Source organism: Borostomias antarcticus, assembly GCF_949987555.1.
Source record: "Borostomias antarcticus genome assembly, chromosome: 2".
NCBI classification, from domain to species: domain Eukaryota; kingdom Metazoa; phylum Chordata; class Actinopteri; order Stomiiformes; family Stomiidae; genus Borostomias; species Borostomias antarcticus.
This window is the reverse complement of record NC_140235.1, coordinates 23,609,591-23,635,966: the sequence shown is the minus strand read 5'-3', so window position 1 is coordinate 23,635,966 and position 26,376 is coordinate 23,609,591. Positions and strand designations below refer to the sequence as shown.

At 46.5% G+C, this 26,376-nt stretch overlaps 1 protein-coding gene across 1 annotated transcript in view; it reads right to left on the bottom strand.

The window, feature by feature from the left end:
- fars2 (phenylalanyl-tRNA synthetase 2, mitochondrial) overlaps positions 1–26,376 on the bottom strand; it is a 122,715-nt gene that overhangs the window by 65,008 nt on the left and 31,331 nt on the right. The window contains exons 2-5 of the mRNA XM_084453115.1: positions 19,688–20,163; positions 16,147–16,315; positions 15,177–15,339; positions 14,940–15,071 (exon numbers count right to left, since the gene is read on the bottom strand). Of these exons, the coding sequence (XP_084309241.1) occupies positions 14,940–15,071; positions 15,177–15,339; positions 16,147–16,315; positions 19,688–20,145 (922 nt within the window). The 5' untranslated portion in view covers positions 20,146–20,163. The remainder of the gene's footprint in view (positions 1–14,939; positions 15,072–15,176; positions 15,340–16,146; positions 16,316–19,687; positions 20,164–26,376) is intronic.

The window sequence follows — 26,376 nt, the reverse complement described above, 5'->3', positions numbered from 1 at the left end:
GAGCTGGTTTCCACACTGTCACAGAGACAAAACCCATTATATAAACTATAGACTCCAGTCTTCTACAAAGACACACTGAACTTCTTTGGCTCTCATGGTACTAAATTCTGTGCTACAGCCAGTTTCGTTTAGATATAAACAAGACATATTTTGAGTGCTAGCAGCAGGCAGCCAGGCAGAGAAGTTCTGCTGTTCTTCAGGGGTGTGAAGCTGTTATCTGTCTCTCCGGAAAAAACTGCTCCGGCGATAAGATGATTGATCGAGTTGATTCCCCAAACATTTGAACGGTCCCTGCTCATACATATTCATGAGTGCTTCTTAATAGGCGGATCAATGGATGGTATGATGACACAATGCAGTCAGAGAGAGGAAAGGAGAGACGCACACACACACTATACCGTACACACTCTCTCATACACTGACACACACACAACCATACACACACACACACAAACACACACTTACTCTGTGCATAGTAAAATCTGACATTTGGCCTACATGACTGACTGGCTGGTTCTTTACCTGCTGTATCTCTACTGTAATTTACATTTCTCCTGAATGAGAGCTCAGCATCAGGGAGGAAACAGTCAGTAAAGACTACCTGTTCTCAGAGTCCTCTCCATCCTGTCCATCTAGCCATTTTAGCTTAGCTAATACGACCTTTACACTACACCCTGAGTGGAGGGATTAGAGAACAAATGAGATAACCATGATGACGATTATTATATATATATATATATATATACAGTATATATATATATATATATATATATATATATATACATATTAACTTCTTTTTATTTCAATTTCAGCAACCTACAATAATATAATAATATACACTCAGTAACCTACAATAATATAATAATCTACACGCAATTAATCTGGAAACTTTAACGCATTAATGCAAATTAATCATATCAAATTTGACCCCAACTTCCCTTCATAATTCCAAACGCGAGTGTTTACCTGGCAGAATTATTGAACGGCATGTGAAACACAAATAAGTTATCTGCATTTCACATGCAGTAATTCAGCCATGTTAACACTCACATAAACACTAGCTGAGATAACATGGCGGTCCAAGGTGAAGTTGGTTTCATATTGGACAGTCAACAGACGTTCACCTTCGGCATGGTGAATTTTATTTATAAAAGCTTCCAGATGGAAGTAAAAAAAAAAAAAAAGGTTGCATGCATATTGCAGTGATGGCATGTCTTTCCACCGAAGCAAGTTAAAGGACAATGCTCGTTTTTGACAACCTGGACCTTATTTACGACATATTTTAAGACGTTTGACTCACCGAGATCACTTTGATGTAGTTCGGAGGCATGTAGAAGAAATGTAAAATCCAGCGCATGCGCACAGCGTGCTGGAGCAACGATTGCGAGCTGTGCGCATGCGTGCTGGAGCAAGTGGGGAAGCTATTTTGTTTCGAAAGACGTTTCTAAAGATCATATTACAGAGGAATGTGAACAACCACAACAGGCCTACGCTCTATGTAAGCACAACTAGCGATTCATAAAGACAGATTGATGAAAACAACCGTTTCGCGGCAGAAAATAGATTTTTAGAAACTGCATTCTCGGTGCCCCCACCACCGCCATTACATGGATATACTGGCTCGCGCTGGATTTTAAATTTCTTCTACATGCCTCCGAACTACACCAAAGTGATCTCGGTGAGTCAAACGTCTTATAATATGTCGTAAATAAGGTCCAGGTTGTCAAAAACGAGCATTGTCCTTTAAGTAAAAACAACAACTCTAGATTCCTCCACATATCCTGGCTCCAGCCCCTGAATGTCAGGCTACTAATCACTTTGTTATGCATTTCAACACCACACATGTAAGCTCATCTCCCCCACAAAAGACATGTAAATACAAGTATTTGAAACTTGTGATGAATCATGATTAATCACAACTTATTACTGTGATAAACTCTTTTTTTTCCCTGATTAACAGCCCTAATAATAATAATAATAATAATAATAATATAACTTAATAATATCCACAATTCCGTCTGTTTTTTTCTAATCTTTCAGCTGCACATTTATGGTGACAATGTCTAACTTTGAATTAATTAGCATACATGCCCCTCCGACAGGTTAGCTCTGCCAGGTGATTGGATAGAGGAGAGGTGGACGGGGGTCAGTAAGTAATCTCGTGAATGTCACTTTATTCCTGCAAACATCCCAGGGATGTCTCTGGGGTGATTATTATGGGCTGTCACTAGGAACACTGGACTTAATGTCACCCGTCACTGTAACTGAAAAGGCTGACTAGGCATGAGCCGGTATGAGATTTTGACGATATACAGTAACCTTAGACAAAAATACCACAGTTTCGTGGTGTCACAGTATTTATGGGCAAAACATTTTAAAATAAATGCAGTCTCTTAAAGGAGCCTTACAGCTCAATCAGCCTAAGTTTTTTTTTTTATGACTTTATGCTCACTTTCTACACATTTGCTCACTTTCAGAGGTTATGATGCTGAAATGTGAGATGTGTTCACCTTTCCTGGATTCAGTTTGGAGTGGTGAGGTGAGAGGATATGTCCACTGGGATGTTTTCAGTCAAATCACAAAAAGTACAGTACATTTTTAGCATGACCTTTAAAAGAATAGTAAAGGGAAAATGCATGTTTAGCCCTGTTTTAGGGTTACTTGTGATTATATACAATGATTCAGATCAAAACGTTGACAAAGCTAGCATTTTCGAGAAAGTTGATAATTGCTCTACCACCGTTTTGGTCATACAATGGATGTGGATGGGCATCTTGAAAAATCATTCAAAAACATGTTCTAAGATTCTAGTTCATCTGGAAAGGCTTTTTTTTTTTTTTTTATATTTAGCATCAAACTATTTAGTCACAGCACATACGTGTGTAAACTTCCGCTTTAACTGATTCTGATCTTGCGCAATGTCTTGATCTCGCAGTAGGCGACGTCCGTGGATTCCAGCTCAGCTTCCTTATTTGAAAAGCTAGCCGCAACAAGACAGGCTCGTGCGAAGCATTTGTTTGGGATCTCAACAATGACACGCTATTGTGCCGTTGCCAATTGTGGCAAAATCCGTTCATCTGTAACTTGTCATAGACTTCCCTACAACGATCCCGCAAGATTAAAGTTGTGGCTAGAATCTCTTTACTTGGACTTTAACACACCCGTGGACATTCTTCGGGTCTTAGATCACCGTGTGTGCGCTTTGCATTTTGAAGACTAATGTTATAAGCCTAGGCTATTCTCGAAGAAATCTCCCAAAAGGGCCTTCTTCAAACGTGATGCTGTTCCGACTTAACATAGAGGAACGACAGAAGACGAACGAGTGGAAGAACTTGAGGTAAGTTCTTATTGCCAGCTGTGTGTGTGTGTGTGTGTGTGTGTGTATGCCCGTGTGTGTGTATTGAAGCATAATAATAATAATAATCCCTTTACTAAGACTAACTTTAGAAAAATAGAATCGTAAGAAGTGGTCTTACAGCATGAAATTATCAAATCTGTAGATTTATTCGCTCGGACATAAATACTAGTGGTAAAAGCAGGAATCACTTTCAACAGGCAAGGAGTCAGACTCATGGACCGAAAGGTTTGCCATGTCAGCTGTTAGCAACAGGTCCCACTCGGTACAACACAAACTTTCCTCTTCGGTGGGCATCTGTCGGCAATGTTTGCAAGCACACCACCAAACACCCGTGGTTCGTGGTATATCGACAGCTTCATCGACCGTCTCTGGCTCGGCGAGCCTCCATCTCTTCCATTTGCTGTAGTTCCTCCTCACTATATTCAGGCTCGAAACGATAAGCGCTGCCGTCAAAGTCTAATTCCTCGCGATCAAATTCATACTCTTCTAGATCAACCATTTTGATAAGTGTTTTCTGAACTATAGCCTAGGGCTTCCTTGTCTGTGAGTTAAAGAGTAGCGTGAGCAGTGAGCAAACTAGCTAGCCTAGCTAACATAAACAATAGCTACCGTAAGTAGTTCCGCTTCCTGAATCACCTCTGCGGATTGATCTACACATCTACAACGGTTGCGTCAATACAAGTCAATGGATTTCAAAAAATGATCAATAAAACCCTACAGGATTCATGATTTGCAGCGAATTTGATGTCAGAACACCAACGGACACCAATTACACCCTCGGTGAGCTTCTTGTCTTTGAAATCGAGGGTTTAACATGTTTTTGAATGATTTTTCAAGATGCCCATCCACATCTATTGTATGACCAAAACGGTGGTAGAGCAATTATCAACTTTCTCGAAAATGCTAGTTTTGTCAACGTTTTGATCTGAACCATTGTGTAACCTTAAAACAGGGCTAAACATGCATTTTCCCTTTACTATTCCTTTAATTTGAAATCCCTCGCAAGAATGCTACCGGAGATAAGTTTTGTTATTGAGCCCAGGGCTGTGAGGCCAGGCTCACGCTGCTAATGTTGTTTTGTTTAACCTGTTGCCACACCTCGTAATGGATTATCCATTACATGTTAGCTGACAGGTGATGGGTCTGTACACAAATTCACTGCTGCACCATATTTTTGGGCATTGGTAAAACAAAATTCAGAGTTTACCGTCGGAATGTAGTGATTTTGGAACCATGACTTTTTGACATGGAGGCATACCGTGTAATAGCCCATGCCTATGACTGGTAGAAGTTGGCAGAGAAACAATGCTAATGACAGGGTTTGTAGTACAGCCAGAACACATTCTCATTCTTTCATTCATTCATTTATACCTCATTCCTCCCTCCATTCTGTTTCTTCCTTCCTTTCTTTCTTTAATTCATTCTTTCTTTCCTTCTTCCTTCCTTCTTTCATTAAGAGTCTTATTGCCGATTTCTTCTTTCATTTAGAGTCTTATTGACGAATTTCATCATTTATGGTGCGTGTCCACCGGCGAGCTGTATGTAGCTGAACAGCGCAAAGCTTACAGCAGCGTAGAGCGCACTAGAGCTGGAGTTTAGAACTGGCTAGGCTACCGACGTTTTACACCTATGTTAGCAACAAGTGTCGTGTTTTTGCAGATTGTAGATTAACTAGCCAAGTTAAGATAGCTAGCTAATGTTAGCTAGTGCTAACGTTTGCTGTCTGCAGTTTCGCCAAAAAACGACAGCTGTCGTTGCCAGAACAGCCTTTTACAGCCTGCGCTCTAGCTCAAAAAGTTAAACTTTTTTCAACTGCCAAAAAAGCCTATAGCTCATGGCTCTGTAGCGCTAAAAAGCGCTTGGAACACAGCTCTCATCTCTATAGCGCCCTAGAGCTCATTACCCATTGTAAACAATGAGAAAACAGCGCCAGCTCTAAAATACAGCTTGCCGGTGGACACGCACCCTTAGTACTGGCCTATTTGGAATGTAAAAAGTACTAAAACGGGTGTTTTCTAGATTCATTATGTCAAGTCGTATGGACACAACTCTAACGGAGACACACTTCTTGTCCCAGCAGCTGTGTCTGAACAGTCTAATGAGCTGCAGAGTGAGCGAAGTACAGAACTGAACAGGTCATAGTTCTGACACATACATACACACACACAAGCACCACCTGGCTAATAACCCCAGTCTGTTCTCTTTCAGGTGCAGCTAACTCCATGCAGATGTGTCCATTCACCACCTCTAAAGCCCTGGATCAAAACAGCAGCACTGTGTGTGTGTGTGTCATTAACCAGAGGTAGACAAATGACCAGTCTGTCTAGTCCCCTACAGCCTGGAGACCCATCACTCAGGGATAAGTCTATGTGCCCCCCCTCCTCTCCTCTTCCCTCTCCTCCCTAATTCCGAACGAGTGTTTTAATTACTCCTCTCGCCCCCCCTTTCCCCCTCCCTCCTCCCACCCACCCTATCAGGAGAGCCAATCAAATTACCGTAAATAAGCCCATCGATTAATAACATGACAGCCGTTCCAAGGAGCTGAGGCCCAGAAACATGACTGCAGGAAACCGCACACACAATTACACATACAACGTAGACACACACACAAAGCGTAGCCAACTGGATACTGTAGGTATTGCTGTGTGTAGTGTGTGCTTGTGTATCTATGTGTATCTGTGTGTGTATGTGTATACATCTGTGTGTGTGTTTGTGTGTGTGTATATATATATATATATGTGTGTGTGTGTGTGTGTGTCTGTGTATGTAGTGTGTTTGTGTGTCTAATGCTGCATGGTAAACCACAGACTTAAGGAGCCCCAATACTCATTAGAGGCTGACCACTGGTCAGGTCTGGTTAGTATTCATCCCTGGATGAGTAAACAACCATGTTAGTAATGTACCCACAGTCTCTTTTTGATATACTGCATACTCCTGTAAGCACACACACACACACACAACACAAACACACACCCATACAGACTTAATGCTAAACTACTGCTAAGTAGGCCTGCCCGTAGCACACACACACCCCTGTACTCTCTTCCCTCCCTCTGACCTGTCAAAAGGACGAGGTCCGCTGTCGCACTAGTAAAGGAGTCAGCCGACGACCATGAGAATGAAGCACTAAAGAGGGGGTCCTCCACATCGTCCCTGGAGCTGCCAGTGCTAGATCGGGATCGAAAGTCTCCTGGGGGATCGTGGCAGATCCTGGGGACGCTGCAGGTGCACAGCTTCAGAACGACATGTCTCAACGCGCAAGCCCTAGTCAAAGCGCGAGAGCAAGGTCCATCATAGGAGTGCCGAGAAGACAAGTGCCTTTGAGTTTGCGAGGCCTGAAGCAGAGAGACCCGGGTTTGGGTGCATTCGTCTCCCAGCAGGCAAGTGGCCGCTGGGAATCAGGAAATCCGGCGCCCGCGATCACCCTGAGACGCCTCCATCAGCGAGCAACCGCCCCGAGGAGCTTCTATCGGCAGAGAAGAGAGAGAACGCCAGAGGCGAGAGCGAGGTGAATATGAGGAACAAGAAGAGGGCATCTCGTCTCGACACCACAGGAACAAGTCAACAAGACTAATGAAAGAGAGCAGCGGTAGAAGTCTGACCAGTCTCATGTAAAGAATGGGCACGGTTCCCAGAAACCATGGGCGAAGTGGCGGGGCGCGAAGGCTGCGGTGGCCAGAAGCACACATCTAGTGACGACGGGGAGCAGCCAGTGAGTGAAGAAAACACACAAATCGGCAAATATATCACCACTTACGGTTGATTGTAGGACGTTTAGTTTTTAAGGGTTTAGCGATTAAAACCTTGATGCATTGATAAGTATTCTGTGTCACTTAAGAATCATTGTAACGAATAATCACAAGTATTGAATCGCCTGTTGAGGAATTACAGTTGGTGGTTGTTTAGTCTCACATAGCCAGACCTATCTCCAAACTTTGTTTACGCTGTGCCAGCGCCGGAGACAGGTCTGGCTGGACATATTACCATTCTGCAATAGGGGGGGAAAAAAATGCAGTATTTCTTTAAACCAATCACAGTCGTCTTGGGCGGAGCCAGCCCCGGACGCAGCGATGGTGCTCTTGCAAAATAGTCTGGATCGAATCTGATTGGTGCCGAGAGAATCTCTCGGCCGAATCAGATTAATTTGCGTCGCCACTGATTGGGCAGTGTGACAACGAATGACAAGGTTTATTGCCAAAACCTACATCCGTTGAGTCAGACTAGTGGTTGTTTGACCTGGTGATCAGTGAGATACATCAGGGAGGGGAGCACTGTATGGGCCCCAAGAGACACCTGACATGAAGACGAACTTTAGAGTGGAACATTTATTGATGAGCTTGATTCATGTGCGTGACCGTGAAATGAGGATCTGGATATGGTGACAAGTGTCGGACAGTTTTGAGGAACCAACACCCAGACAATGGGGTGCTGGGGACTTTCCATAAATCATGCAACCATGACTCACGATTTTTGGGATTGATATAACTGTAGTCTCGCGAGATCTCTGCCTCCGAAAGTCTGGAGACATCTCCATTGAAAATCGTTGCTAGAACAGCGCCGAAAACCGATGCAACCAATCAGGGCTACAGCCTACATTTCATCTCCAATAGGGTGAAAGACCCACCTTACCGGAAATGATCTCCACCATCCCTCCTCCTTCCGGCTATCTCCAGCATTTTGGCTCCCCTGTCTCCAGTTTCCTCCAGATCTACCTGTAAGATGTGGCGGGGCAGTGCCACTGACAGAAGAAAGGCTCTGTGCACAGGTCTCCTATCAAGGACGTTAGACTGTGTGTTTGTATCTCTGTTGTTCATCTACGTGTTCCTGAGGGACGACAGCGGACCGTCGCTGGCCAGGAGCCAGACACACACACACACACACACACGTCAGGCCGTTTACCATGCACATCACACACACTGCTACGATCTAGCTGAGTCAACAGCACAGAGACGCATCCATACTCCCCTACCTGTACACACGCACTCACGTACGCAGACACGCACGTACACACACACACACACAAACACACACTCATCTAGACATGGCAGAACGTGCTCTAGCAGACATTTCGACAGTATGTACCTTGTCTCTGTCAGAGCAGTAAAGGCCTATCATGGAGATGAATACACTACAATACAGCAGCTCTGTTAAATACAGTTATTGGGGAGGTTGTATGTGTGTCTTTGTGTCAGCTAGGAGCATGTGTCAGGGCCTTATTCATCCACACACACACGCACGCAATCGCACACACACACACACACACACACACACATGCACAGTGTGGCTAATTGGAAGAGGAACTGGGAAAGAACTGAACAACAGCAGGTGTATGACGTTATCGGGTGTGTAGTATGTGTGTATGGGAATGATGCATGTGTAGCGTGTGAGTGTGTGTGTGCATGCATGGACCCACCTGTTATCTGAGGGCCTGGATACACAGCAGAGATGAGTCCTGCTGGAGAACCAGTCCTACACACAATCTGACTACTCCAATCCTACACAGAGCATATCAACAACAACAATACCAACTGCAAAATGTCAGTCTGATGATTACTGATGGCCTAATCTCCAGAGTGTCCAGACATACACCAGTGTTTGCCATGTCTCTCTTATGATGTTTTTAGCCCTTTCTGCTCTGAAAATGTAACTTAATGTAATTTATTGCTTTATAAATATTCTTAGCCGTTGGACAAACATACTCCTTGCTCGCTCGGTCGTCTCGTTGAGCAGGGTGAGGGAAGAATTTTTACAGCTCACTTTTCTGGCCCCCGGGTGATACTGTTTTTTTGCTTCCCTCTGGAATATGTTGGGGTGGGACCTATGCCCACCTCCCTTGTTCTCTAGCGCATTGTGTTACCTCTGTGTATGAAATGTGCTATACAAATAAAGCTTTGATTGATTGATTGATAAATAATGAACTGTATCAAACATGGTGGAATGGACAAATGTACTACTTAGAGCAGATAAATACTTGTTGGTGGGCAGGTTTCTACAAATTGCACTCACAGGTTAAATACTTTACAATACGCTACAGTTTTGTGATATTCCAAATACTTGTTATCAGGCAAAGACATATAAATGCTTGATGTTCACTTGATGGTTCGCAAACATCAACCAACAGCTGTATGGCTTCTGGGAAGAAAAAACATTCTGCATACAGGCTATTATGCATGCATACCTGTACCTGCTGGAGGGTCAATCACTACAAACCAACACACACACGCACGCACGCACAAACACACACACACACACTGGGGCTATCATCTCTATATAATGACATGTTACATAAGCAAAGCCAGGAGGCATGAATACAGCACACTGTTAACTAGGCCACCCTCACCCTCTACCTCTCTCTACATCACCCTTAACTCTATCTCTCTCATTCTCATGTGTCCGTCACCCTGCTTTCCTCTCACTGGCTCCCCATTCATCTTTTCCCACCCCTGCTCCATCTCTCTCCACACTCTCTCCATCCCTCCTTCCCCCCGGGCAGCTTCCTGTTTCTAGCCATGGTGATTTTATCTAGCCCCCTCTCTCCCTTCATCCCTCTCTCCCTCCTTCCCTCTCACTCTCTCTCTAAACATCTCACTCCCGTCCCTCTCTCATCCCCTCTCTCCAGGTGTGTCTCTCTTTCTAAACATCTCACCCCTATCCCTCTCTCATCCCCTCTCTCCAGGTGTCTCTCTCTCTCTAAGCATCTCTCTCCCGTCCCTCTCTCATCTCCTCTCTCTCTCTATCTCCAGGTGTCTCTCTCTCTAAGCGTCTCCCTCCTTCTGCAGGTATCTCTCTGGAAGCGTCTGGTTCTGTCTCGCTCCGCAGAGGCAACCGGCTGAAATGGAACACTGCACAAACTAATGTTTGTTCTGGCCACGGCCTGCCCAGGGGACCGGAGAGGTGCTAGCTGTACTGTGTGTGCGTGTGTGTGTGTTTGCCTGCTCCTGTGGGCGTGCTACTGTGCTCCCGTGTGAGAGTGCGTGTGAATGCCTGTGTGTGTATGTGAGAGTGAGTGTGCACGCCTGTGTGAGTGTGTGTGCGTGTTAATGCCTGTGTGTCTGTGTGCTTGTCTGTGTGTGTGTGTGTGTCTGTTTGTGTGTGTGTGTGTGTGTGTGTGAGCGTGCGTGTCTGTTTGTGTGTGTGTGCGTGTGTGTGCGGACCAGCTGTCTCCCACCAGTGATTGCCTCCAGAGGGACCAGGAGGAGGCGGGGGCAGCCAGCCAATTGCTTTGGGGTTAGGGGCCGGCGAGTGGGCGGAGTAACCAGCTTAACAAAACATGAGAGGTCACCATGTTGACTGGTGTCTGCACTTCCCTCTGTCCCTCTCTCTCTCTCACGCGCGCCCGTTCACTCCCTTCTTCCTCTATCTCTCTATCTCAGATTTGATAAACGGCACCTTTGCATCCCCCCATTTCCTATCCTCCTAATCTCTCACCAGCTTTCTCTTTTTTCTCTCCACTCTCCTCCTCCTCTCCTCGCCCTCTCTCTCTCTCTCCTCCTCCTGTCCTCCCTTTCTCTCCCCTCTCCCCCTTCTTCAGCTCCCCCTCTTCTCTGGGGGAAACGAGCATTAATAATCAAAACAGCAAGGGAGAGAAGGAGAGAAAGAGAGAGAGAGAAGGGGAGTGAGAGAGGGCTGACTGATTAAATCTGTCGACTCATCAGAAAAAAACACTTCAGTCTGGCAGAACTGGTAATAAGAGAGGAGGAGCAGAGGAGCAGAGGAGGAGGAGGGGAGGAGAAGAGGAGCGCAGGAAAGAAAGAGCAGCGGAGGAAAGGAAGGGCAGGAGACAGACAGGGGGAGGAGGATGGGGGGATGGAGGATGGAGGAGAGGGGGTCCAAATTGGCACATGATTTATTCAGGGAGGAGGGGATTGAAGGTACCACCTGAACCACTACTTTCCGCCCCCATCACACACCCTTCCACAGGCCGCAGGGCTTGTGTGTGTGTGTGTGTGTGTGTGTGTGTGTGCGTGCGCTCGTGCGTCTGTCAGTGTGTGTGAAGGGCTGTTAATTGTCACCAACAGGACTTTAATCAGACTGGCTCCTCCTCCCCCGAGACCTTGCTGCCCCCCTGAGGGGCGGGGCAAAATCAGTCACGGCAACGTGTGGCGTCATTAACACCGGGTCCCATATGCTGCAGACACACTCTGGGGACCGCCCTAATACCCCTCACACACACTCACACACACGCGCATCGTGTGGCCCTGTGTCCCAGAAGACTAGATGTGTGGAGGGATTACACACCACCAGGCCTCTAATGAATAACTAAGAGGAGATCCGGAACTAATGGAGATGTCCCCCTCCCCTCTCTCTTCCTCCACCCATCTCTCTTTCTCCCTCTTTCCCCTCCTTCCTAATCTCTCCCTTCCTCCTCCTTCTCTCTCTCCCTCTCTCTTTCCCTCCCTCTCTCTCAGCCTCTCTCTCTCTCTCTGATCCTGTCTCTCCAGCCTGTGGCACATGTCCTCCACGGCCCCCATATGCTGCTCACGCTCTGGGGGGGTCTCTCTCTGATCCCCCCCCACACCTGGCGTTCCTGCTGCCGGTCCCGTCTGGGGCGCCTCCCACCACACGTCTAATTCATCCCCCGTCCCTTTCTCGTCCTCTTCTCTCTCTCTCTCTCTGCCAGGCTTTTTCCTATTGTCTCCAAAAGGAAAAGGGGGAGTGAGTGTGCACATGTGTGTGTGCGTGTGTGTGTGTCTGAGAGTAGGGTTGGGTGGTGTGTGTGTGTGTGTGTGTGTGTGAGGGGAACTGAATGAGCCGTTGCCTTGACAACGGAGCCACACTGGTCTGCCGCAGTGGAGAAATGGGGGAGCAAGAGGGGAGAGGCGAGAGGAGGAGAGAGGAGAGGAGAAGAGGGGAGAGGGAGAAACGAGAGTTGAGAGAGTGATGGGGAGAGGCGCGCATTTCTGTGTCTGTGTGTGTGTGTGTGCGCGCGTGTGTCAGAGAGGGAAAGAGAAAAAAATCCTTCCCTGCAGAGAAAGCGTGAAAGAGAGTTAGGACAAACAATCACTGTGTGTGTGTTTGTGTGTGCATCTGGTTGTGTGCATCAGTGTGTGTGTTTGTTTGAGTGTATGTGTGTGCTTGCAAGAGGCTATGTGTGTGCATGTGTATCGGAGGGTGTATGTGTGTGTGTGTATGTGTAGGGGAGAGTGTATGTGTGTGTGTGTGTGTGTGTCTGCAGTCTGGCTGAAGAGTGCTCTCCAACACATTCATGACAAGAGCATTGCAGCAGAGCCCAAGGGCACATGGACACTATCATTGATATGTAATCAACCTCCACTCCACTAGACTGCTGTCATTAAACACACACACACACACACACACACACACAAACACACACACACACAAACACACACACAAAGACACGCATGCACACACACTCCACTGACACACACACACACACACACACACACACACACTGGGGCAGTGGTTGTGAATGGAGTTTATAGCGACATCAAGTGTCAGGCCAGTTTTGCATGTCTATTCATTTACCCAGACACATGCTGCAGAGACAGAAAGAGAGAGAGAGAGAGAGAGAGAGAGAGAGGGAGAGAGAGAAGGGATAATAATTTTCGGCGACAAAATCAACACTGCTGGTAATACTGCCGCAGGTCTGGACAGGATGAAGCAGACTTCACTGGTAATGTTGCCACAGGTCTGGGGACCCAGTGGTCACAGAGGATGCTCCACGTAGAGAGTTTGCAGCGGAGTATATCTGATCTGCGTAGATCTGTGTGCTGTCCACCATGGTTAAGGCAGGTAGTCCGCCTGTCATGTGGTAATAAACTATCTGTTAGTGGCCAGCTAGAACACACAGCCAGCAGCAGTACAACAAATAGACAGGGGCACATTCTCTCTCTCTCGCTCTCTCTCTCTGCCCTATTTTAGAAGGTGCCTCATGCATCGCCAACACAGGAAATGGATTTAGACCTTTAGACACAACACACACACACACAGCACATGAGACTGGGAGTGAGTCCTGCACTAGAGCCCTCCAAGTCACTCAGAGAAGAAAATGAAAGAGAGGAAAATATGAAAGGATAAAGAGAAATACGAGTTTCGGATGACTAACCAGGAAGAGAGAGAGAGAGAGAGAGAGAGAGAGAGAGAGAGAGATGGAGGGGAGGGTGGACTGATGCAGGATGTTCAATTATTGAAGCCCTCAAAATACCACCAGGGAGACTCTCTGCGTGTGGCTGTGTTCCAAAATAAACCCTCTGACTCCTCCCCGTCCCACGAGGGCCCAATGCCAAACCCAATCCTGTCACCTGAGGTACAGTAGTCTGCAACAGAGCCTCAAGAGGCCTAAAAAGCCTAGTTTACACTTTGTGAGGCGAGCTATGGCTCATACCTCATGGCTCTTGGTTGGAATGGAATGCAATGCCTGGGCATTGTTTTTAGCTTGGTTTCCATGGAAGCCATGAGTCATAGCTCATCTCACTTGCTTTATTCACGCAGCCCAAGTCTGATGTAATTGGGTGGACGAATGCGGAAGCGCCCGTTGACTCCAATGTTAAAAGTTCACTATAAAAACACCACTTCAAGAACCAAAATAGTCAAAATAACAGGCTGAATACACTATCGGGATTACAAACTCATCATTACCAGACTCCGATTGTTTTTCACTGCCATAGTTTTCACGTTTGGAAATACTGAAGTGAATAGTGAATGAGCCATAGTTAGCCGTCAGCTACATTAATTTCCATGTATTTCCGAACGTGAAAACAACAGCAGTGAAAAACAACGCAGCATTGACTGTTTCCTAAGGCCTCAAGAAAACTAATGCCAAACTGTGGCATTAAGGTTGAACAACTTCACATTGGTACAGCACTCGTATTACTGTAACAGGTGAGATTCGAACCTCGAACATTCAGCATGGCGACCCAAGCATCTTCCACCACTCCAAAGAGGAGGCCGATATTTGGCCTTTTCAAGTCAAAGCATTGCCCCCCAAAATCTCTGCATTCCTTTCCCTGCCCTTCTCCACTGCACAACAGCACCATCTGCTGGAGGTGGCAGGAACAGCAGCTCCAGTGCGGGTGGGTGGCGGGAGGCAGGTTGGTGACTGACCCCAATGACCTGGAGCAGTGACTGCCGAGAGGAGCTAGGGGGTAGGGGCAGACAGAGTAAACACACACACGCGCAAGCACACACACACACACACACACAAACACACACACACACACACACACAGGGCAGGCTGGGTGTCCTGCTGCTGATCAGTGGAGCTTATTTGCGTGGCAGCTTGTTGTGGGAAGCAGACAAGGCGTCCATTTCATGTTTTATTGATCGGTACAAGGGGATGTTTGTTGAGGCGTGTCAGCAGCATAGCTTTGTCCAAGGGCAGAGCAGCAACCTTTCAGTGCCTTGTCCTCTTCTGTAACTAAGAGGAGCACGGTAGACTAATGTATGTGTGTGTGTGGCGTATGTGTGTGTGATTGGGGGGGGGGGGGGGTTGTGCGAGTTAGTGTGTGTGATGGGGGGGTTGTGCAAGTCAGTGTGTGTGTGTGTGGCGCGGGGGGGGGTCGTGTTCGTGCGAATCAGTGTGTGTGTGTGTGTGTGTGTGTGCGAGCGAGCATGTCCTGACCTGAGTCGACCAGCTCCTGTTCCATCACCCCGCAGCCCAGCACCTCCAGCCAGTCGCCTTGGAAACGCACCTCCATCTCAAAGGAGGGATGAGTGAAGGGGAAGTAGCAGTCCACCCAGCGGATCTCCAGCTCTGGCGGGGGGAGAAAGTGGTGAGGGCGACGGAGAGAGGGGAGGAGAGATGGGAGAGAGAGAGAGAGAGAGAGACGGACGGGAGTGGAGGCGACCCCGACCTCACCTTCGCCAAACAGGTGCCGGACCAGGCGGGTGAGGGTCCGCTTCAGGTCGAATTCCACCAGCTTCACGGCCTCCAGCGTGTGGCCCTTCTGCTTCTGGGGGGTCCGGCGCCCGCCGCTCTCAAACAGGGACAGGTCCTCCCCGCTCCTCACCTGGGCAAACAGCTAGAGGACACAGCCGGAACAAGACGCAAAGTTAGCCGTTAGTGTACGGCGGCGCGCTGAAACAAGGGGGGGGGGGGGGGAGGCGGGACACGACGTGCGTCGTGACGTCAGAGCGACGGGTCATGAGGACGCAGCCGCTGTCAGCGTTTCCTGTTCCGGCTCCGGAGCGCAGCCTCGTGAGGCCGTCCCGATCTCGCCGAGCTGACATTCCGTTTCTTTCGCAGGTCAGTCTGGCCAGGCCAATCGGTGTCCTATGACTTTGTATCTATGTGCATGTGACAAATAAACCTTGAACCTACCTTGAACCTTGAACTATGGGCGTGGTTTAGGTGTGACAACAGCGAGAAGGGGTTCGTCCGTCTGAAATTATTATCAGACCGACTAATAATTTTAACTAGTCAAATCAGCCCGTGATAGACGGTGATCGACAAATGGTTCATCCAATCACCTGCCAAGTATTTTTGAGAGTGTCTGCCCTTTTCTAAACGGTTTCCAACGACACATTTCCAGATGGTTGTGTGGAACAAACCATCTGGCGCATCAGGTTACTGGAGCTATACCCTGAGGCAAAAATCCTTCTGACTAATCTAACACTTAGCATCTTTAATTGACATTCAGGGGAAACATAAAATCACACAGAATATGAGTAAACAGCGCAGAACTGACCAGAAAAGGGTTTCATGAAAGGTGCTCTATAAATTAAAGTTATTATTATTAGAAAAGAACAGAACTGAGTAAAATGTAGTACCAAGAATAGAACACAGTAGAATAGAACAGAAAAGAACTGGGGGGGGGGGGGTCCCTGACCTGGTGGTTGGAGTAGAGTCTGACCCCCTCCATCTGGTGAAAGACGGGGTAGTGGCTGGCGTCGATCTCGTCCCGCCGGTAGACGTCTCCCGCCACCAGGAAGGCATCCAGCCCCATCCTCACCAGCTCCCTCTGGTGGGCGGAGGTGTGCGCACGCAGCATGGTGCCTCTGGGGAAAAGCACAGGGAAAACTGCATTTAAACTGAGGTTATAAATCACAATAGACTTTAGAGTAACACACCGTAGACCTACCTGTTGAGGTAGTAGTACTAGTCTACTAGGTCTGCTTGTTGAGGTAGTAGTACTAGTCTACTAGACCTACCTGTTGAGGTAGTAGTAGTAGTCTACTAGGCCTACCGATTGAGGTAGTAGTAGTAGTCTACTAGGTCTACCTGTTGAGGTTGTAGTAGTAGTCTACTAGGTCTACCTGTTGAGGTAGTAGTACTAGTCTACTAGGCCTACCGATTGAGGTAGTAGTAGTAGTCTACTAGGTCTACCTGTTGAGGTAGTAGTAGTAGTCTACTAGGTCTACCTGTTGAGGTAGTAGTACTAGTCTACTAGGCCTACCGATTGAGGTAGTAGTAGTAGTCTACTAGGTCTACCTGTTGAGGTAGTAGTAGTAGTCTACTAGGTCTACCTGTTGAGGTCGTAGTTGTCTCTTCTCTTCCTATAAACATACCTGTGGATGTAGTAGTAGACTACTAGGCCTACCTGTTGAGATTGTAGTAGTTTACTAGGCCTATCTGTTGATGTAGTAGTAGTCTACTAGCCCTACTTAATGAGGGAGTAGTAGTCTAGGCCTACCTGTTAATGAAGTAGGTGTCTCTTATCTTCCTATAGGCCTACCTACTGTATTGAGGTAGTAGGACTAGTCTACTAGGACTACCTGTTGAGGTAGTAGTAGTTTACTAGGCCTACCTGTTGAGGTAGTAGTAGTTTACTAGGCCTACCTGTGTAGGTAGTAGTAGTTTACTAAGCCTACATGTTGAGGTAGTAGTAGTTTGCTAAGCCTACCTGTTGAGGTGGTAGTAGTTTACTAGGCTTACCTATTGAATTAGTAGTAGTTTACTAGGCCTACCTGTTGAGGTAGTAGTAGTTGATGTTCAGTAGGCATGGGCCGGTATGAGATTTTGACGGTATGAGAACTTTAGGTAAAAAATACCATGGTTTCATGATGTCACGTCAAGACTAATAATAATGCTTTGTCATTGAACAAAATGCATTTTATTTTAGAATAAAATATAGAGCATTTGGAGCATTAATAAACGTTGTAAAGTAGTAAAACACTCCTAAATAAAATTAAAATAAAGGCAGTCTCTTAAAGGAAAATGCTCGTTTTTGACAACCTGGACCTTATTTACGACATATTATAAGAAGTTTGACTCACCGAGATCACTTTTGTGTTGTTCGGAGGCATGTAGAAGAAATTTAAAATCCAGCGCGAGCCAGTATATCCATGTAATCGCGTCGGACGGGGCAACGGGAATGCAGTTTCTCAAAATCCATTTTCGGCCGCTAAACGGTTGTTTTCATCAATCAGATTGGATGAATCGACAGTTTAGATTCCTCAACGCGAGGCATTGTAGTGGTTTTCAAATACGAGGTCTTTAGCCTCTGTAATATGATCTTTACACGCCTCTCCCCCACTTGCTCCAGCACGCATGCGCACAGGCCAGCGCGCAGACTGGCTATTCTCCGGCTCACATTCTCTGCGCTACGATCGGATTGTTGCTGACGAATGACGACGACAATATTCTCGGTACCAACAACGATCGTAGCGCAAGTGGGGAAAGGCGTGTAAAGATCATATTACAGAGGCTAAAGACCTCGTATTTGAAAACCACTACAATGCCTCGCGTTGAGGAATCTCAACTGTCGATTCATCCAATCTGATTGATGAAAACAACCGTTTAGCGGCCGAAAATGGATTTTGAGAAACTGCATTCCCGTTGCCCCGTCCGACGCCATTACATGGATATACTGGCTCGCGCTGGATTTTAAATTTCTTCTACAGGCCTCCGAACAACACAAAAGTGATCTCGGTGAGTCAAACTTCTTATAATATGTCGTAAATAAGGTCCAGGTTGTCAAAAACGAGCATTTTCCTTTAACTGAGCCTTGCAGCTCAATCAGGTTAGCTCGTTTTTTTTGCAGACATGCTCACTTTCTACACATTTGCTCAGTTTCAGAGGTTATGGTGCTGAAATGTGACCATGTTCACTGTTCCTGGATTCAGTTTGGAGTGATGAGGTGAGAGGATATGTCCACTGGAATGTTTTTACAGTCAAATCACAAAAAGTACATATTTTGAGTGACCTTTAATTTGAAATCCCTGGCAAGAATGCTACCGGAAATTCGTTATTGAGTCCAGGGCCGTAAAGCTAGGCTAGGCTCATACTGCTAATGTTATTGTCTTGTTTAGCCTGTTAGCACACGTAATGGATAATCCCTTACATTTTAGTCAACGAGTGACAGGTTCTACACAAAACTGCTGCACAACGTTATTTGGAATTGGTAACATTACTGTGAACTTGAAATTCTTACTTTGAAGTTATGGAACGCATAACGTCAGAGTTTACCGTTGGAATGGAGTGTTGGAACCGTGACTTTTTCACATTACTGTGAAACCGGTAACCGCCCCATGCCTACTGTCAATGTAGTACAGTAGTAGTAGTAGTAGTAGTAGTTTACGAGGCCCACCTGTTGAGGTAGTAGTAGTTTACTAGGCCTACCTGGTGAGGTAGTAGTGGCTTACTAGGCCTACATGTTGAGGCAGTGGTAGTTTACTAGGTCTACCTGTTGAGGTAGTAGTGGTCTACTATGTCTACCTGTTGAGGTGGTTAGTTGTAGTCTACTAGGCCTACCTGTTGAGGTAGACGTAGTACTTTACTAGGCCTACCTGTTGAGATAGTAGCAGTACTTTACTATGACCACCTGTTGAGATAGTAGTAGTGGTCTACTAGGCCTACCTGTTGAGGTGGCAGTAGTAGTCTACTAGGCCTACCTGTTGAGGTAGTAGTAGTAGTAGTTTACTAGGCTTACCTGGTAAGGTAGTAGTCATTTACTAGACCTACCTGTTGAGGTAGTAGTAGTCTACTAGGTCTACCTGTTGAGGTAGTAGTAGTTTACTACTGTAGACATACCTGTTGAGGTAGTAGTAGTTTACTAGGCCTACCTGTTGAGGTAGTAGTAGTCTACTAGGTCTACCGTAGACATACCTGTTGAGGTAGTAGTAGTTTACTAGGCCTACCTGTTGAGGTAGTAGTAGTCTACTAGGTCTACCTGTTGCGATAGTAGTAGTTTACTGCTGTAGGTCTACCTGTTGAGGTAGTAGTAGTTTACTAGGCCTACCAGTTGAGGTAGTAGCAGTAGTCTACTAGGTCTACCTGTTGAGGTAGTAGTAGTAGTAGTTTACTGCTGTTGGTCTAACTGTTGAGGTAGCAGTAGTAGTGTACTCGGCCTACCTGTTGAGGTACAGTAGTAGTAGTCTACAAGGTCTACCTGTTGAAGTAGTAGTAGTAGTTTACTGCTGTAGGCCTACCTGTTGAGGTAGTAGTTGTCTCCTCTCTTCCTGCTTGAGTGGTCCGCCGGGATCAGCAAGCTGTCAAAGTTCTGCTCCACTGTTACCACAGGACTCAGGTTGTCATAAACACTGAACAGCGGGTTGCCACGTTGAGAGGTGTAAGCAGAATAGAAGTGGGCCTTGATTCGCTCCTTGATCAGCCAAAGAGGATGATGTGATTGGTTGTGGAGGTTGCGTCCCACCTTGGCAAGTATCTTGGAGGACACATTGGTGAAGTCGTCGCGAGGGTAGGAGTGGCCTAGGATCTCCACTGAGTCTGGGCCAATCAGAGGCTGAGGGGCGGTGCTGTCAGTGGTGAAGTTGCGGTAGAGGGGGAAGAGTCTGTGGGGTGCTATACTGCCATTGGCTCGTGTGCAGTGGTGCGGCCAATGGCGAGGTAGGGACTCCAGGAAGGGAAGCAGCAAGTGTATCCTCATGGTGATTGGTCCATGGACCTGGGGGAGGAGAGATGAAGTGGTGAACAACGCACACAGAACCAGGGCTGAAAATTAAAACCCGCCACCGGCCAAATACAGGTAAAATTTCCAATTGGCGACTAGATTTCGGAAGGCTATCAGAAAAAATATATATACTTGGCCGGTAGATTTTTTCATCTACAGTCCCTTTGGCAGGTGACTCACCGTGAGCCAAAAAGTTAATTTTCACCCCTGCACAGAACTGTGAGGAAATCAACTATTTCCTCTGGAGAAGCTTCTAGACTACTAAGCTTCTTCAGTGCAGTGTCCTCACCAACAAGATGGCAGACATTCAACTGATGTTGTCTGATAAGGAGCACCACCAGTGTCTTCAGTGGTCCAAGCCCTAGTATCGTAGAGGTAGATCACTTGAGACTAGTAACAGTACTAAGTAGTAATAACTAATGGTATTAACAGAGTAGTAGTAATTACTAAGTAACTTGCAAAGAGCAACCTCTGAAACTAACATTTTGACCTTGACAAAATCCTCCAGAGTCCTACTTCAGTGTAATACAGGGTGCGATTTGTGAAAAAAACAGAGGGGGCGTTTGAAAATATTTTACTGTGTGTCTGTGGATAAAGGAGTGGAGCAAATGGAGTAAAGAGTGCCTAACCCTCGACTACACTAGGCTACTGCTTTCTAGGTAGAGGCTACCATCCAGTGACCTAAAGAAAGGCTAACCACAATAAATGAAAGGATAATAGCCTATAATACATAAATGTAAGCTATAATGTAGCCTATTCTAAGTTCTCTCGTAGTCATGAATATTATAGCATATGACATTATGACATTCATAGGTATTGCAATGTGTTCTTAATCTAGAATATACCAAAAAAAAATTTGTGAGAAGTTGCTCCTCTTCTGGTAGCCTATAGTGTTCTTTGCTGAGTGGTAGAAACTGTATACACTTGTGTTGTCAAGACCGCAGATCAAACTAGGCCAAATGAAAAGCTGCACCGAGAATGTGCTTTCACACAAAGGGCAGTCGGATTCTGGTTCGGATTCAGTCGGGAGTACATGTGACGGCGCTTTCAACAGGAATTGTGCCATCTGTGGGCAATTTTGGGAAATCCATGTATTCAATTCCATGCCAAAATGAACTTAAGTCTGTTACAGACGACCAGAAGGTGGGAAAAAACGTATCCCCCTCGGCGATAATAAAACGAACAAGTGCACAGTACAACATGTTGGCCCGCACCCATGGTACATGTTCCTTTGCGGCAATGAACTGGACATTACAGTAGGCCTATTATTGGTTCAAATCTTTTCATGACAAATGTTTTAACGATAGTTTTTTGAATTGCTTAAAAATGTTTGTTTAAAAAAAAAAAAAAGGCAGACATTCTATTAAATGTTCATGTGTCCTGGTTCATGTTTGAATTTAATGTTCAAATTTGTTATATTGGTTGCTTATGCTTTAGTAACTACAGCATTTTAATTAAAACAAGTCCATGCACCTGTATGGTCAAAAGTCCTATAAATGAATGCTGAAATACAGACATATCTAGCCTAGTAAGTAAGTAAGTAAGTAAGTAAGTAAGCTTTATTTATATAGCGCTCTTCACAGCACGGATGCACAGAGTGCTTTACAGTAATAAATTAAAATGGCAATACAACACGAGACAAAATTAAAACGACACAGAACAGAAAAAAACAACATTGCGAGCAGCAAGGCGTTATAGATGGCCGAAGGCCTGCCTGAACATGTGTGTCTTAAGAAGTTTTTTGAACATGAGTTCAGTGGATGGCTCTCTCAGGGCCTGGGGAAGAGCGTTCCAGAGTCTTGGCGCCACCGCCTCAAATGCTCTGTCACCCTGGATTTTTAGTCTAGTCCGGGGCACCGCCAGGAGACCCTGGTCGGATGATCTCAGAGACCGACTCAGAGAGTGAGAGTGTAAAAGTTCTGAGATGTAGGCCGGGGTCCGTCCGTGAAGAGCTCAGTGGGTAAACACCAGGACTTTGAACTCGATCCGGAGGTGAACTGGGAGCCAATGCAGGGAGGCCAGGATGGGGGTGATGTGGCATGTCTTCTTTGACCTGGTGAGTAGTCTTGCAGCAGCGTTTTGGACTAGCTGAAGTTGTCCCACAGAGGATTTGTTGAGGCAGGTAAACAGTGAATTACAGTAGTCAAGTCGTGATGAAATAAATGCATGGACAGACATTTCTAATTCAGCATGTGATACAAAACCTAGCGCTACTAATGTCACATCATGTGTATCAATGATTGACCAAAATAAGCTCTTTATAAACCATGGTAGAGTGAATAAGAGTATAATAACTCCATCTAGTGGGCAAACAAGTCCATGCACCTGTATGGTCAAAAGTCCTATAATGAATGTTGAAATACAGACACATCTAGCGCTACTAAACACCTCAAGCTCTACTCTCTGCGGATGTAGAAAGTACATGGTTGCCCGAGTAAACTTGTCTGAGACTATACTGAGACACCAAGCATAGTTTTTTATGTAAAAATCTAAATGTACTTGTCAATGGAAAAATGCATTGGAAAGGCGCCCCTTTTGTGGTGGGTTCTGGTACTACGGGGGGACTGACTCACTGACTCCCTCACTGACGGACAGACGTGACACCGGCCAACCTAAAGTTCCCCCCTTCGGCTGCTGTCGGGTGGAGGACAATGATCGAGAGCAGGTTATCAAAAGCAGAGACATGGAAATCCCCCCCATCCCCATCGGCAAATCGCACGCTGGTGTCATGCCCTCTACTGGTTAAAGTAGTGACATGGAGCTTCTGATGATGTGGAGCCGGTGTTCAAATGAGGCTGCTGGATTATCATCGAGGTCAGCTAAGGTAATACAGTACCTTTCCACTGAAGATCAGTCACACACACATACACACACACACAAACACACACACAAAGGCAAGGATGGCACGCTGCACACACACACTCTCCCCTCTGAAACCTAATATAGACATAGAGCACATTAGGTATATGAGCATAGATATTATAATGGACTGGAAAGGCTCAGAATATATGAGAACACCTTAATTGAATCAACCCTGCATGATGTCCCATCTCTGTATCTCGCCCTCTCTCTCTCTGTCCTTCTCTCTCTCTCTCTCGCCCTCTCTCACTGTCCTTCTCGCTCTTTTTCTCCCTCGCCCTCTCTCTCAGATACTTTTTCCATATTAGAAACATTGTGGACTCTTGCACTGTCACTCTCCCTCTCCTGAGAGGAGGTGATGCGGAGAGGAGGAGATGAGCACAGGGAGAGGAGAGGAGAGAGAGGAGAGGAGCTCAGGGAGAGGAGAGCAGAGGAGAGAGAGAGGAGCTCAGGGAGAGGAGAGGAGAGAGAGGAGCGTTGATCCCGGGCTAACAAAGGCCCTCCGTCTGATCGGATCAAATATTTACCCTCCGTCCCCTTCCTCCCTCCCTCCGCCAAGTTCACGGGGAGAGAGGAGAGCAGAGGACGGAGCTTCATCATCTCTCCTCCTCTCCCTGTCTATCACTGACACCACGCAGCGGGACTATAGACACACACTGAGTTAAGACATCACACTTAGAGGAACACCCATGGAACACACACACACATATATTAAGACTCTGAAGACAAAGGATGTAGCATTGCAGGGGCATTGCAGCAAAGTGGATTACAGCAGGTAATCCTGAAAGCTTTTAGTGGCTACAAGGCTCACTGAACATACAGCTCAGAGTCTGAATGGAGCAGATAGGGCACACACACACATGCACACACACGTACACCGGATATGGTCATAAAATACATCTCATTAAGGTGTATACAGTATGTGGGGGTGGGGGATGGGGCTTCGCTCCCATACCAAGGAGAGAATGAGAAGTCTTGTCCTTGTCCTTATACAGTATCACTTCTCTTCACTCATTCACACACACACATGCGCACGCACGCACACACGTGCGCGAGCACACCCGCACACACGTGCGCGAGCACACCCGCACACACACACTGTATACTCTACACCCACATCCTGCACATCACAAAGAGAGAGAAAGACAGAAAGAGAGAGAGTACTGTACAGTATGAGCATGTCAGACCGTAGGGAGATCTGTCGTTAGGGGAGAGGCCGAGTGTGTGTGTGCGTGTACAGTATGTGTGTGTGTGTATGCTGAGACAGACAGGGGGGGGGGGGTAGAAAGAGAAGAACAGAGGAACAGAGAAGTGATGAAACTCTCCTTCAGAAGGTGGGCATCGCTGCTGGCTCTGAGCAGGGCTTTCCCTACATCAGCTGTCCATGCATTGTTAATGACCGCCTGAGAAGAAAACAGACGCTGTTGTGTAAACAAACACCCAAAAAATATACCTCACTGCAATACCGCTACCGGCTGTATCCTACTGAGATATTTTGCCTTTTGGTTGTTGTACCATAAAACACACTGCTTCTATAAAGAATACGAGCTGAGTGGGCTGAAATTGTGTTTTCACTCAATAAGGTGCAAGGCCCGGTATCAGGGCTAGTTCTTACCCAAACACAGACACACATGCCTGTGTGTGTGTGTGTGTGTGTGTGTGTGACTGTGCGCACCTGCTTGTAAGTGTGTGTGTGTGTGTGTGTGTGTGTGTGTGCGCGTGTGTATATCATCTCTCTGATGGCCGGGACAGACTGAAGCAGTAAATCTCTCTTCCCTCCAGGTGCTTGCAGAAAGAGAGGGGGAGAACAGAGATAGATAGAGAAGGAAAGAGAGATAGAGAGAGACAGAGGGAGAGAGACAGAGGGAGAGAGAGAGGGAGAGAGAGAGAGAGAGGGAGGGAGAGAGAGTGAATGTGTGAGAGAAAGAGAAAAGAGAGAGAGAGAAAGGTAGAGAGAGAGGAGGGGGTGAGGAAGGGGAGAAGGAGAGAGGAAGATGAATGAAAGGATAGATGAGGACATGACAGGTAAAGGAGAAGGGGAGTGAAAGAGACGACCCAGGAAAGATGGATGACGGGACAAATGGAGGGAGATCAAACAAGAGAGGGAGAGAAGGAGGCAGGGAGGACAATGAAGACATTTACCAGCCCGGAAAAAGGTTAAGAACAGAGGATCTGGTGAGAGGAAGAGAAAATGAATGAGAGGCAATGGTGATAGAGAGATAAGTGGACAAACTACAGCAACTCTTTCTCCCTCCCTCTCTCTCCACCCCCCCCCCCCCCCTCTAGCAGAACTACAGTATAGCCCGGCTGGAACTGAGCTGTGTGGAACTGAACAGAGCTGCATGTTTTGGGTTCAGAGCTGAGTTCTGTTCTCTGAGGTGGAGGTGCAGGGTTTCACCCTCCAAAACTGCTGCTCAGGGGACACTGCAGCCAGTGTATGTGTGTGTGTGTGTGTGTGTGTGTGCGCGCGCGTGTGTTTCGGGTGAGGATGTGCCTGAGCATGCCAAATACCCAGTCACCGACACACTCACAAAGTCGAACACACATTCGCACACACACACACACACACACAGACACACACACACACACAGACACGCACAGTGTAATGGAAATTCTGATTAGATCTTAGTTGAACCCCTTAACACATAAGACCTTAGTTGAAGTAATTTAATAGACTGCATTGTTTTGGCCAGTTAAAGCTGGCCTCATTCCTTGCATAGAAAGAATATTGTGCATCTACTATCTTATGTTTGTCGAACTAAACGCCCTTGATTGTCTTCGCTCACACAGTCCTTACCACCAACCCTCTCTCGGTCGACAAAACAGGAATCCAGCTGAGCTGGTGGGGTGTGGGGAGGCGAGGGCCGGGAAGTAACTCAGACAACAAGGTTGCTCTCTTTGACTGTATAAAGCTTACTGTAACCGCAGATCTGGGCCGTCATTTCTCACATTGCAGACTGCTGTGTGCATGAAGCAACCGAGATTTGACCATCAGCTTCTCGAGACGGGTTATTGGGGGTGCTTGTACATCATTGTGCTGTTTGTATACAGTACATACGAACAGCACAATAATGTACAAGCACCCCCAATAACCCGTCTACATGTACTATACAATACTACATGTATTGTTTGTGGCCATTACATGATTGTAATAAACTTAGTTGAACTTAGAACGTTGGCATTCAACTCTCTCCTGAATGCTTTGTCACAGAAATTTCCACGACAACAGACACAGACTCACAGACACACAGAAACACACACACACACAGTCACACAAATTCACAGAGAGGTGGGGCTGAGTAATAGGTCCAGTTATGCCAGAGATGAACTAAGCACTGATTCACATCA